General features: G+C 36.1%; 1 protein-coding gene across 1 annotated transcript; it reads right to left on the bottom strand.

Annotated features, from left to right (window-relative positions):
- Nucleotides 1-6,080: 6,080 nt before the first annotated feature.
- Nucleotides 6,081-9,440, bottom strand: LOC132111141 (transcription factor LBX1-like). Its single transcript, XM_059518306.1, has 2 exons — nt 8,648-9,440; nt 6,081-8,080 (listed from the first exon to the last, which is right to left on the bottom strand). The coding sequence occupies exons 1-2, from the start codon at nt 8,970-8,972 to the stop codon at nt 7,596-7,598; spliced, it is 810 nt and encodes a 269-aa protein (XP_059374289.1). The 5' UTR covers nt 8,973-9,440; the 3' UTR covers nt 6,081-7,595.
- Nucleotides 9,441-14,701: the final 5,261 nt, after the last annotated feature.

Genomic DNA, 14,701 nt, shown 5'->3' with positions numbered 1-14,701 from the left:
AAAGATGCTGTGACGCTAAAGAAGCCCATTTTGTTGTGTTAAATAACAGCAATTAGTGCATGTGTTAAATCTATTGTGATCTGATCCTTAAAGTATGGTTCATTAGACTTATGTGAGATCTATCTCTCTTGAAGGCCTGTTTGAGGTCATGTCAGCAGAAGCCTTTACTTATCAGGGTGAGTTATGGGCTTGTCTGCAATAATGGCCCGTCAGACACTCACTCTGCCTGCTATTCTGTTTTTCTCCCGTCCTTCCTCTCTTCTATCAAGCATCAGCACAACTGACCACTCTCCAAGACACATGCAGTACGGTGTGTTTACTGCATGCATTACAAAGAGAAAGCAGGAATGCCTATTGCTATGTGTTCATTATTACAATTACTAGTTAGAGATAGTTCACTTTTTTTAATGTATACTACTCTTTTCAATACCTTAACATATTCTTTATTCTCCATAATCTAAATCATAAATAATCGTATTGTTCTATATTCTAATTTAACACAAATTTTTATATTTGACATTAATGCTTTGGCAATACAAATGCACAGCTTTGCTGTAAAAACAAAACACACTTAAATGAAGGGAAGAGACAGGAAAGAATGTGCAATAAATATACCAATGTACAAAGATTGTGTTATAAAAAATAAATAAAAGATTAAAAAAAATGCTATTTAAATTTACTGTAAAGCCAACACAAGTATTCACACAGTTGAATGAGATTAAAAAGATTTAGCTAATTTACCTACTCAATTTTCAGGTAGTATGCTATACAGTCGATGCTAATATTATATACATTACCATTCAAAGCTTGGGGGCAGTAAGATTCATTTTAAGGTTTAAAAAAAATGAATGCATTTATTCAGCAAGGTTCAACATAAATATTCTCCAAACTGCTTGACCTATGTAGAGTTGCTGTGATCCAATTTGACTAGGTTTGTAATATCTTTTAAAAACTATTTCATAAAGTACCTCAGTCTTGTGTACTCAAACTTCCTCTACTGCACAGGTTTTCCAGAAAAACTGAGTCTGTATTTTCCCATGTCTAGACTGTTCTCTCTCTGTGTGTGAATGCATCTCTGATGTCTCCAGCAGGTTCAAACAGCATGCAGGCCTCTCTCTCCCTCAGGCACTGAGCAGCACTTCCACACAGACAGAGATCACTTCATGAAGATAACGCAGGGCCAGAGGTCACGCATCTCCTTATTCTCATCCTGCCACCATAGTAGGCTATATACAACTCCACCCTGGCTATATTTGACAACAGAAACAATACAAAAATATTTACAGTGATTGGGGCAAAGCATGCAGACATGGTGTAGCTACATTATCTGAACGAGGGACAGAAACAAAAAAAGCAGTTAAACCAGAAACTGGGCAATGACAACAACTCGCTATCCATCTTATTTTGTTTCAAGCTAAGGTAGCCTATTTTCTGTGAATGCATGAGACTTCCGATTCATTTGCTGCTATAAATTAAAATTAAATTAAATTTATGCATTTAGCAGACGCTTTTATCCAAAGCGACTTACAGTGCATTCAGGCTATCAACTTTACCTATCATGTGTATAAGTAAATAACAAGAAGAATAACAAAGTGCAATAAATGGTAAAAATATATGATAACTAATATGATAACAAATACCAGTTTGCAATATCAAAAAGCATATAAATAAAATTTAATTAAAATTGTAATTATGTGAGGCTATCTCCAACAGTCGATAGGCTACTTTTGGCAGCCTTGTAGAACACAAATGACAGCCTAACTGCAACTTTCAAGTATATGTAATAAAGTGATAAGTAATGGCATAATGCTGAAATGTAATGAAAAGCATCCGAGCATAGTGTTGCTATGGTTACCTCCTCAGATAAGCGCGATTTCTGTTCACGAGTGTCAATTGCGTTCAACGACATATCATTTTTGTGGTAGCCTAATAGAACTGTGTTGAAAACACGACTGAAATGTACATGTAGCCTACTTGTAGGCCTACGTCAAAAGAACACAAAATACTCCAGTCTTTTAGTTTCCCACCATAAATCGCACTCTTTTGGCAGTTGTGTTTCGTCGGATGTTACTTAGACTTCATTTTACCACTAGATGGCGGGATAGGACAGAAAAAGCCGCTATATGCTTGAGCACTCAGAGAAACACGACTATTAATGACCACACGATGGCATCGTTTCTTTTAATAAACTTCAGAGACAGACGATTTTATTATTTACATGGGAGCTGTCTGTATAACTTGAGAAAAAGGCACTGCATTCTCTCAGAACTTCTGAAATTAGTTCATTATTTTATATACACACACAAACACACACATATAATTCATTATTAGTTCTTTCAGTAAGTACGCCTACTTTTACATTTACATTTATGCATTATCAACACTTTACATTTACAATATATGGCCTACTTTCCGTACTCTCAGTTTTAGTTTAAAGTTGTTTTACTGGCCAAAGTAGGCTATTTTTCTTCATTCAAAATGTCAAAACATTTGCAACACTGATGAGTGCAATTAAAATGGAGCTAAATGCGAATTATGAAAAACATTGATTGAAAGAAAAGTGTATATTCTGTATTCTGTGTATATATATATATATTACAGACCAAAAGTTTGGACACACCTTCTCATTCAAAGAGTTTTCTTTATTTTCATGACTTTGAAAATTGTAGATTCACACTGAAGGCATCAAGGGCAATTTGACCAAGAAGGAGAGTGATGGGGTGCTGCGCCAGATGACCTGGCCTCCACAGTCACCGGACCTGAACCCAATCGAGATGGTTTAGGGGTGAGCTGGACCGCAGACAGAAGGCAAAAGGGGCCAACAAGTGCTAAGCATCTCTCGGGGAACTCCTTCAAGACTGTTGGAAGACCATTTCAGGTGACTACCTCTTGAAGCTCATCAAGAGAATGCCAAGAGTGTGCAAAGCAGTAATCAAAGCAAAAGGTGGGAACTTTGAAGAACCTAGAATATGACATATTTTCAGTTGTTTCACACTTTTTTGTTATGTATATAATTCCATATATAATGGAATTATATATGGTAACTAAATGATCATGATGACTATAGGACAACTAGCAAATGGTCCAATGTCCAAATCGGACACTTAGACCACTCCACTGAGCTTCTAAGCAGTGCTCAAACATTTCTCTCTCTCTCTCTCTCTCTCTCTCTCTCTCTTCCATAGTGTTTGTGATCAGACAATAGCTCCTAAAGGCAGAGTCAGAGGACAATCAGCACTTACTAAAGATTTGATCATGTTTTATTTGAATGAATTTCAGTGAAATGCCCTCTTGTCTGTGGACACATACAAGTTCAATACTGAAAATATATTTAACGATTGTGGTGCCATCATTTCATGTTTTCTTCGAGTTTAATAGGCTAAACGTTTTCTATCTGCAAAAATAATAGCAAATTCCTCAGACTTATTGTTTCTTTTTATATTTTCCTCTGTATTACAACATGTTGAGAATGCAATTACAATATCCTGATGTAGCAGCAGATGAGATGGGGTCCCTCAGTAAAACAAAATCAATACAATTGTATTGTGACAACTTTTACATTGTAAGCTGAAAACAACAATGCAATACACACTTACCTGCATTCACATGTATTTTTAAAAGGGAAAAATGGCTTAGATTGGAGGTGAAAGTATCATCTCACACTTACGCTAAATCTAATAAATCAGTTATAATTGTTTTTTTTAATAACTTATATAAAATAATTAAAAGCAGCTAAAGATAAATAAACAATCAAACAAACATATTACTGCCATGAAAATATACAAATGTCTAAATATTATAAAATATAATTCTTTATGAAGTTGGACAATAAAAAAGGGGCTTCCATGGCAAATTACACATATGAAAGCTCTGCTCCCATTGCTCTCTTTCAAACATACAGCTCTGTGTCGAATAGGACTCTTTCCCCTTTAAATCTCACAACATTTTGACAGGACACATTAAGATCTGCCTGCTCAGCATGAACACATCATAAAACTGGACAGGCAATTTCTGTTTTCACCAAATAGCCAGGCTAACTCGTTCTGCATCTTTGGTTTTAATACACTAGACACGCAGCTTAGTAGCAAGGGAGGGGAAAAAAATATCTGGCTTGGTATATTTTTCGAGTTATGCCCCTCAACTCCCTTAGATCCATTTTTTCCAGTTTGAATGATTAACTAGAATTTGATTAATATGCAAATTTGAGGCGAAAAAGTCTTGTATAATTCTTTCAGTGGAGAGTAATTAATCATCAGTTAAAGAAAATTAATACATATATCAATTTTGTCAGGGACATGCTTAGTTCAATCGTCCGTAAAATTGAAGTTTGAAGTATTAAGGGGCTCCCAGAGAAGTGTTATAACTAAAACACAGAATCCACCCCTATAGCCTATTTAGTGATCAATCAAGCTTTTCCCCTCAGGTTAATCTGCTTATTTTTTCACCTGAATCATACACTGTTATGACAAGTAGTCTCGCATGCAGTCCATGAAAGGTCTTTTAAAAATGTTAAGTGCCTGAATCTATCTATCTATCTATCTATCTATCTATCTATCTATCTATCTATCTATCTATCTATCTATCTATCTATCTATCTATCTATCTATCTATCTATCTATCTATGTTTTGTGAAGAAAAAAATTATATTCAATTGTAATTAAGGCAGAAAATTACTGGTATCTCGCCTCTTTTCTAATCAAACAATTAGCCAGAAAAAGAAAGGGTAAATGGCTAAGAGAGAGAGAGAGAGAGAGAGAGAGAGAGAGAGAGGAGAGGGAGAGGGAGAGAGCAAACCCCATTGTTTCAGCAGGGACTCATGCATCAAACTTCAATTTTCCGGGCGATTGAATTAGAGATTTCTCTCTCTCTCTCTCTCTCTCTCTTGAACTGAAATACACTTAAGACTTGGGGATTAATTACCACGTTATGCTCTTTCAGATTGTAGTATTACTTATCTTTGCCACATTTGACAACACCTCATAAAATAAGGAACTGAACCCCACCAGCTCGCACTCTCCTGATATATCAGCACCCCTTAAACATTTCTGCCTGTGCAAACCCAAAGAGAGAGAGAGATAACGGGCATGACTTGGTCTGAATAAGGACAGTCTAACATGGCTTTGTTAACCTCTCTCAGTGCTAAATGTGTTCTTCTGTGTGATGTAGTTAATCAATAACCTAAACGTTTAAAGTTGGATAGAAAACGCTAAATCACCGACACATACATGGCGTGTGATTGTATTGCACAGAGGCGCACGAGCAGACAATGCTGGAGACTCTGGCGTCATCTTCTCATTAATGGAGCGGTGACAAATATCACATTGTCCACATATCATCTCTGATCCTTTTATGACAGCCGCTTCATATTGCTAAAACAGTCTATGCAATGAAGCTCTTTCGTTTTTTTTTATATACAAAATAATACTTTGCTTACTTCAAATACATAATGTAATCACTAATAATGAAAAGTTTTTGCATTTCGAATGCACTTTCACTTCAACAATGCTAAATTCAGCAATTTGACTCTACGGAAGATGTTTACCAAAATGTATTAGACTACTTGACACATTGAATATGAAAGGACCTAGACCTGTACAAATAAATAACAAAATAATTATGTAACGATTTTTATAACAATAAATAATAACCTTATATAAGCTATAGTATTAATGCAATTTAATTGTTCTTGTGTTTTCTTGTCTTAAGCAATAAATTTATAATTTAATAAAAATGCATTTAAATAATAATTTGATAAAATGTTATAATTATTATAAAACAAGAACTGCTAGATGCACTTAATGGAAATAATTCATCCAGAAACATTCTGTAACAGAGCTTATCTAATACACAAATGACTATCAAAACTGAATTGAAAAGGAAACGTGCAAAACAAAAAACATAACAAAGATTAGGTTACGTATGTAAAACAGCATCTGAAACATAAAAATGTGTCTTAAAACTTATTGCAAGGAATATAAAATTCCTAAATGAAAAAAAAATAAATAATAATAACTCGGTCAAACTCCGTGAGGAATTTTGCTCTAATTCCATACATAGTGTCACTCCAGCCATATGTTCTGCTTTTACGTGTAGCCAAAATGTTAACTTTATTATTTTAAGCCAAACACTCAAACAAACAAAGGCAGACGACAACCTCTTAACAAGTCGAGTCAGTATCATTGTAATTCATAGACTTGTTTAAAACAGCCAAGTGAAAAGAGAGAATAGAGGGGACATTAATAGGCCCAGATGCCCTCGCCCCTGTGCGCATTATTGCCTTTGTGAAAACTGAGCGAAACGCTTTAAAAAGAAGGCCAGCTCGATCCATCAAATTGTCTGAAAATTGTGAGGAAAATTCAAAAACCATATGGCCTCCAAACGTTTGTGTCCTTTTTATTCGGTGGGACACGCTTGTCTCCGTATTGAGAGCCGCGGGAGGCAGAGCATGCTTCATTGTAGCTTGTCACATCAGGGGAGACTGCTCATTTGTTCCCAGTTTTCACGCCTTACGCTAGAAATGACTGCCTCTCTTCGCTTTGCAGGGAAATAGCGTCCTTCAACCGCAGAGAAACGGGCCAAAAACCCTGCGTTTTTGGGCATCCTTTATGCGCGCATTCATCAATCCAGATTTCTGTTTCTCACACACATCCATTGTGGATATTGAAACACATCGTGGGGACAAGAAAACATGTAATGCTATTCTGAAAATCAAAAGCGTAAAATGTCAAATCTAAAAAAACATTCAATGCATTTTTAAAGTGTTGGAGAATGAAATAAAAGTAGGCTCCGAAAAATTTACTTTTACACAAGCTAAATGTTTGGTTTGTATTAGGCTACCTCGATTGCTTATTTCCAAAACAATAAATAAAACTATCAGACTTACGTCAAAAATGTAGAGAAAGACATTTTTATTTCATTTTAAATACAATACACTTCGTACACTTGGTTTAAATGGTTTCCTGGCTTAAAAAGGCACTTACAGGCATACAAACTATAAGAAATATATTAAAATGTGACAATCCAGATTTGATCAGAGAAGTCGATTTTTTTTCCTGCGATAAATTTTGTTGGAAATGTTTTATAATACACTCTTTTATCAAACGATTTAGTCAAAGGCCAAAAGGCATTATCAGGGACACGCAGGGGCTGCGCGTGTGAATTAAGATTCGGGTATTTTTGAGATATCAGTATAAAATCTGCAGCCATTTTTAACTAAAATTATTTCGTCAAACAAAATAAAACATGCAATAAACTTACTCAGAACCGGAAGTAAAAAAAAGATCTACGTGGGCAGTCGTGCTTTCGGTGTGTGTGTGTGTTTATATCTAACTGAAATATTATCAAGGTAGGCTACTTATTGCTCTTCAGCTATCTGTTTAAACGAATAGGCTAAATGATTACAATGCCGCCACTGCATAAATAGATCTGAAGAAACTGTCCCATGCTTGCTTTGATTTTTTTCTCTCCTTTTTATATTTGCTTTTAATACAAGTCATTTAATACATTTGGTGCATTAATGGCACTTTCAACTCTATGGTTTTAGAGGACCATCTCAGAAAAAAAAGATAAATAATACCGATGCTGTTCAACGAAAATCAGTCATCGACATCAATTTCCTCGTCTTCATTCTCTGAGCACTCTTTGCTCGTTGTGAGGTCTGTAAACGGTGATGATGGTGACATGTGGAGTTTGTTGGTGCCCTCGTGCTCGTGGTTAGATCGTGATGGAGACTTGGCCCGTGACTCTCCGAGAGTGCCATTAACGCATTTCTCTAGTTCTGCCAATTTGGCGATTTTCTCAAAAGGTACTGAGCCTACTGCTTTGGCCGATTCCACGTCCGCTTTCATCTCCTCCAGGTCTCTTTTGAGCTTGGCTCGACGGTTCTGGAACCAGGTGATGACTTGAGCATTCGTGAGCCCGAGCTGCTGAGCGATCTGATCCCGATCAGCAGGAGACAGATATTTCTGATAGAGAAATCTTTTCTCCAGTTCGTAAATTTGGTGATTGGTAAAGGCTGTTCTCGACTTTCTCCTCTTTTTAGGTGTATTCCTCTGACCGAAGAGTGTCATGCCGTCTCTTCCTAAAACAAACAAATAAAAATAACACCGCGATATTGAAATGCATTCAAGTCTACTTTATTTAACGAGTGGTAACAAATAAGCTACAGGCCATTCATTAGCTTATTAATATAAATATATATAGCCTAATATAAATAATAGGCGAATATTATCTTACTGTAATTTCTAAAATGTAAAACAATGTCTTCAATACTCTCAGTTTCAAGTGGCAAAATCAAATAGGCCTGAGAATACGAATACTACACGAGTCCTATATTTAAATCCATGAGGACACATTTTCGTTTGTATTTTCAATAGACTTGCATCATATTTGTACCTTTTATTTTGATTGCACGTGCACAGAATTATTCCACATTTTTGTGCTTTAAGCTATTTTCACAAATACATTCGATAATTTTTTTAACCATAAATAAGCATTTAAAAAAATAAAACACAGTTTCACTTTAGCTGTTGAAAACGGATTTTTGTAGTTTGCACGAACGGCGTCCTTAAAAAATTATAGGCCTATCACAATCCACAATCTGACAGCCTGAATACAATTTTGGACAAACAACGGGCCTTGTGTTTACCTTCTGCCGCTTGTAGAACACTGACTTCCAGACCCTTGAAGGTTTTGCTGGCGAGTTCCTCCAAGGCGCACAGTGGAGATGTCTGGGTAAGCAACGCGCGGTTGGAGAGGGGATGGCCAGTGGATGGGAGCTTCTCACCGGACGAAAGCAGGTGGGCTGTGCCGCAAATTGTGTAACTTCGTTTGACAGAAGGTTTGTTTAAAATATCCTCTATGCTGAACGGAGTGAGGGGCTTGTTTGAGTTAGCAGGGGGAGGAAGATGGTCCAACGGACTGCGCCTTCGATCCTCAACAGAGGCGCCTTTTGCGTCTTCTTTGGAGGTCATTGTTTGTCTTTTTAGCTTGTTTTGAATAACGCTAGAGTTTTTGAATTTTTTTTTCCAGTTAGAATTCGCACAATGCAAAACAGCTCAGTTTATAAAAACTGTTGACAAACAGAGAGCAACTTGAAAGTGAATATATCCCAAAATCCGTGGAATTAGAAGCTGATCAGCAGCATTTTGCTGCTTTTGCCGCAGGGTTGTAAAACTTTAAGTCTTTCTTTAAAAAGCCACGTCTGCTGTCCTCAGCTCCTGTAAGCAGCCTGACAAGCTCTGATGCTTCAGTGGAAACAGTCAGCCTCAAAAGCAGCCAGAATTGACTATTACTAACAAGTTATTCTTGATAGCAAGACAATCAATTACATCCTGTGGCACTTTTTTTTCTCTCTCTCTCTCTCTCTCTCTCTCCTTCCCTCTGTCTCTCTCTTTTCTTTCTCTCTCCCTTCTGCTCTTTGACTATATTGCAGTTCGATGCAGACTTTAGCAGGAGAGGAGCCCCGTTAATTAGAGGGCATGGCCGGGAGGAGGAGCACAGCCAGATTACAATACTTAACGCTCCCAATCTTTACTAAAAATTAATGATTTGTCGATATTCTGTTTGTTCTTATTTACATATTTGTACCACGCTATTGTAATAGAAGCACATTTACATTTACATTTAATTAGTAAAATATTTAAAGTACAATCAAATACCAGAGGAATATATCCAGTACAAGTGGTTGATGATTGCAATTAATATTGTCTATTAAACTAAAAATGTTTGCTTAAAAATGTATATTCTCTCTCTCTTTTTGATAGACGTATTTTAGAGTCAGGTGGTATATCATGGCTGATAATACTTGTGAACAGAACAAAATAAGTGTGTGTGTGTGCGCAAGTGTGTAATAGAGAAAGAGAGAGAGGGAGTGAGAGAGAGAGATAGAGAGAGAGATCGTCCCCTTCAGCTGCACCAAATCTTCTCTGCCATAATTCAAGCGCAAAGGGCCAGCTCGCATCAGCAGTAAGATATTTCATCTCTAAAAATCGCCTGCTGTTTAATCCACGGTATTTCTGGCATTATGGGAACTATTTTTCGTCGATTTACGCAGAACGGAGATAAACTCATGCTCAGAAATAAAACTAAAAACAATTTTAAAGTAGTCTAATAGTTATAATGAATACCCTTGGCTACATTTAATTATGTAGGCTATATATAACTTATAATTATAGCGCGTATGTATTTCATACATTTAGTGCATTGATTGAAGCATCTGATGATTTTTTGCGTTGTTTTCGTCGTGCACTTTAGTGTAACGAGGCCTGGGTTGAACTGACAGAATAAGGTTGAAGCTCACCGCGAGGGACATCGGATAACAGCCGACTATGGCGGATAAAGGCTGATCTACTGCGTGACAAAACAGTGCGTTCTGTTGGTTAGTAGATTGTAGCTTCACAGAAGGTTTTCCTTTTTTGCCGCTTTGTAAGTCATTGGTTTATTTAGATCTAAAACGTATGTGTAAAAGCAATGATTCATTTTAAACTAATTATATAATTTACATAATATTAATCGTGAATTCGATTTGTTCTTGCAGCGAGTAGCTATTAGAAATCGGCAAAAAAAAAAAAAATTCAGTAACCACTGCTCACATTTTATAAAACTTAGAATCAATACATACGAATAAAATAAAAAATAAAAAACAGCACATTTGAAGACATTCATCAAACAAATTAACAGTCTACCGAAAATGTAAAAGAAAAGCACCAAAAAAGGATAGAGAGGCAGGCGGTTACGCCTGTGTGACATGATCATTTAGAGTTGCCTGAGCAGGATGCCTGCGTACGCAGATCTGACGCAAAGAAACGCCATGGAAGATACCACTACAGAATTCATGCAAATATAAAAGTTCATTTACAATGCAATACATTTTGTACATACTACTTGATACTTAATACTATTTAATGACAGTTGTTATTATTATGATTATTATGATCATATAATTAAATCAAAGTAATATTTTAAAGATTAATATAGAATCCGGCAAAATTATAAAATAAGCGTTACACACTGCCGTTGATTTGATATGTAAAACAGCTATTTTTCAATTCACCTTGTTGTAGAATGAATTCGCAGGCATCTTAAACGGGATTGTCCATGACAGACTGAACAAAAATGTTTAAAAAGTCATTTTTCGTTGTTTAGGCTATATGGTGATTATTCTGCATGTCTAATGACTCGGAAAGATTTGTCACTTACTCCAGTGAACGAATGTCTGGACAGTTTTATTCCATAATTTATTCTTCGCTTCCGACCCACAGAGCTCCGATTTCACAGGCAATATCGGATCTTTTCACTAACTTTTATTCACATGACCTTTCTGGGGATTGTAAATGATCTGCTCACACATCTGGTAAGATGGATATATAAAGTTTTCATGGTATAGAGTCTAAACGGAGAGGCCCTTATACACTTTTCACGAGAGAAATATTTTATTTGACAACTCTGTTTTATCCCGTTTTCCTCGAAATATATCCCTTTTACAGGCAAAAAACTTCCTAACCGTTTTAACTTAGTAGACAACTTTAATCTTCTGGCTATGTTACTGACATGGTGGAACTATTGAAACATAATAATAATAATAATAATAATAATAATAATAATAATAATAATAATAATAATAATAATAATAATAATAATAAAATCATTCTAATTATCCACAGATTCAAATCAATGTCAAAGACAATGTCACATTTTCAAAACGTCACATATAAACCACATAAAAGCACTGATGTTTCCTAAAACCCTAACATATAAAGGCTAAATAAACTCATATGACTAGCTGCGAAATGAATTTTCATTTATTGCAAGACCAGGAGATGAATTAACTTCGTTTCACAATACACTGATCTTACTAGTATTTACAAGTTAAGTTTAATTTTCAGCCTTGTATCACATTACTCAAAAAGACTTCTTGGTTTACACGCAGTTAGCATCACCCATTACATTATCCACTCTAAATAAGGCGATGTATTCCACAATAAAAATCTAAATTCATGGGTTCAATAAAGCACATTTCTAGATCACATGACATCACAATCTATAGTTCTCTTTCTCTGAGGGACTATTTAACTTATTCATTACTTTGAGTTGTTTTCAAACCTTTTCAACGGCAATAATTCATCTGGCATAAAGAACAGTTGGCAGAAAGAACATTTTGTTTGCAGTGTGGTTAAAAATGTTTTGATATGGATAAGAGGCCTCAAGACCAAATATATTCAATGGGTCAGTCTTGCAAAAAAGAAATAGATCCATTCACAAGATCAGCAACATACAATTTCATAATGTGTGGAAAGATGAGGCATGCATGAGCATGAATCATGCTAACCAGACCCTCTATCTATTATTATCAACAGAAGCTTGGATTGCTGACCAACAAAGGTGAATTAACATTTTGGCAAGCAAAGCACAGGCACCAAATGTCCTGTCATCATGTAAATTAGCTGCATTATTAAAAAAAAAAAAACAAGGTCAGTCTAATGTGATTAAGATATTTTCTTTTCCTGTCTGACACAATTTTGCGGTGTTTTTCCACAGAAGTAGTCCTTCTCAATGGTGCAAATTGAACACACGGCATTATTAGTGAGAAGAAAAATCCCTGAACAGAAATGAGAAACTCATAACTGACAAAAAAATTTACCCATGCTTATCATTATCTATACACATAATCACCTGAAACTCAACACGAATGGATGCGTTTATTGCAAGCTCTTCAGGACAGCCCCAAATACAGCACTGATTTTTGGCTGAAATCCATATTGCGCTCTAAATACCATGGATGCCCTTATTCCCCCCCCCCCCCCCCTCCCATGCCCTCTGGGCAGTACAGAGTAATGCAATACTAGACTGAGATGCTCTATGAGTCGCAATGGCTCCAGTGTAAATAATTCTGGCTGGTTAATCTGTAGTGCAGCAGAACAAGCACACAGACCTTCATAAATTAGGTGAGTAATAGATGTGGAGCTGGCACAGGATCTGGGTGACACCAGAGCTGACAGCTTGCAGAAAAACAAGTGCAGAGTCAAGGCCTGTGTGAGGTCCATTTGGACAGAGGATGCATGCTTCCGCTAAAAGTGGAGGGACTGTGAGGGTGTGTGGAGGGTATTGAGAGAGAGAGTGAGGCATGAACGCGCAGAGTCTGGTGACATTCAGTCTAATTGCAGGACTGGGCTTTGACTGTTAAAACAAAATGAGTGAAGATTAAGTGGAGAGCCATGCTTAAAAGGACCCATCATTATTTAAAGGGTAAAAACATGAAAGCGGAAAAACCTTTCACTTCAACATGACCAGACCATCTGAGAGAATGAAGCAGAAGTTAGCAGAGCTAAACAAGTGAGAACATGAGAGGATTGAGGGAGTCACAAAAAGAGTGATGTGATCTTTCTGATATTCACCCGGGCATCATGTACCTTCTAATGAGGTCTGATCCGACGGAGATTAACTGGTATTTTGATTCAAATCTTTTTAATGAATTAATTTATTTGGTTCAGAAAACCAACCTTGGGGTGCGTTGATGGCATAAATTGCTGCTTAAAGGATTAGTTCACTTCCAGGATAAAAAGTTCCTGATAATTTACTCAGCCCCATGTCATTCAAGATGTTCATGTCTTTCTTTCATCAGTCACAAAGAAATTATGGTTTCTGAGGAAAACATTCCAGGATTTTTCTCAATATAATGGACATAAATGGGAGCCAACAGGTAGCAAATGGGCAAGATATGCATTTGTGGTTAAAAAGTATATACATTTTTATTTTTATACACAGTTTCCTGAAATCGTAGAAACTTTGTTGAACATCTGTCGTTTGAACCACGTTGGTTAGAACTGTTGTTAATGAGGTCAAGCAGGTGGGGGAGTGATAACTTTTGCAAATCAATTAGTCTGGGACCACATTAATGTCACATTATTTCTCTAAATAATGAACATGCCATCCAAGGACTGCTTTGCTATTGTTATCTTTGACATGAAATTCAATTTTTATAAGTATGGAATGAAAGTTTTAGATTGCACTGCTTAATTTTAGTCTGGTGCATAAACTGTTTTTAACCACAGGTGAAGAGCTGTAGTTTAAACCACATACAGTAACTTACGATGCTGTTTGAAAATGTTCACTGGAACAATGGGAAACACCAAATATTTCAACAGTTAGTAAAAATGGAACTTGCAACCAAGGTTGGATAACTGTTCTTTTGGCAAACGCACCCCTGAATGATTTGTTTATGAATCAGACTCATCTGGTTCCTGGGTTAAAACTGCTGACTTACTTAACAGGATTTCTTGACCTCAAAGAGATAAGATTTTCAGTTTATAACTACATACATATCCAAACCCGATCACATAAGGAAGCATAACAATTTTAATTAGATTCAAAATTGCTGGTGATTTGATTAGTTTAAAAACATACCTAAACCTAACCATCAGTAAGTAAAATGTAGAAATTCATACAAATTTGCCACCAATTCGCCAAATGTAAAAAAGTTACCAATTGCCATGAGAGTGTTTTAGTGTTTCTTAAGAAGTCTACACACACACACACACAAAAATAATAATTTTATAGCCATTGCTGATTAATAATAATTAAAAACATATCAGAGGTTTTTGGAATTCCAAATCTATAAAAATTTTTAAGGCATAAATGTATTTAAAAAAAATTCAAACCCGGTGTCAAACCCATTTGTACAAAATTAAATCCAAGCAGGGCC

Source organism: Carassius carassius, chromosome 30, assembly GCF_963082965.1.
Source record: "Carassius carassius chromosome 30, fCarCar2.1, whole genome shotgun sequence".
NCBI lineage: Eukaryota > Metazoa > Chordata > Actinopteri > Cypriniformes > Cyprinidae > Carassius > Carassius carassius.
Note: the sequence above shows the minus strand (reverse complement) of the source record. Positions and strands in the feature narration are given on the sequence as shown.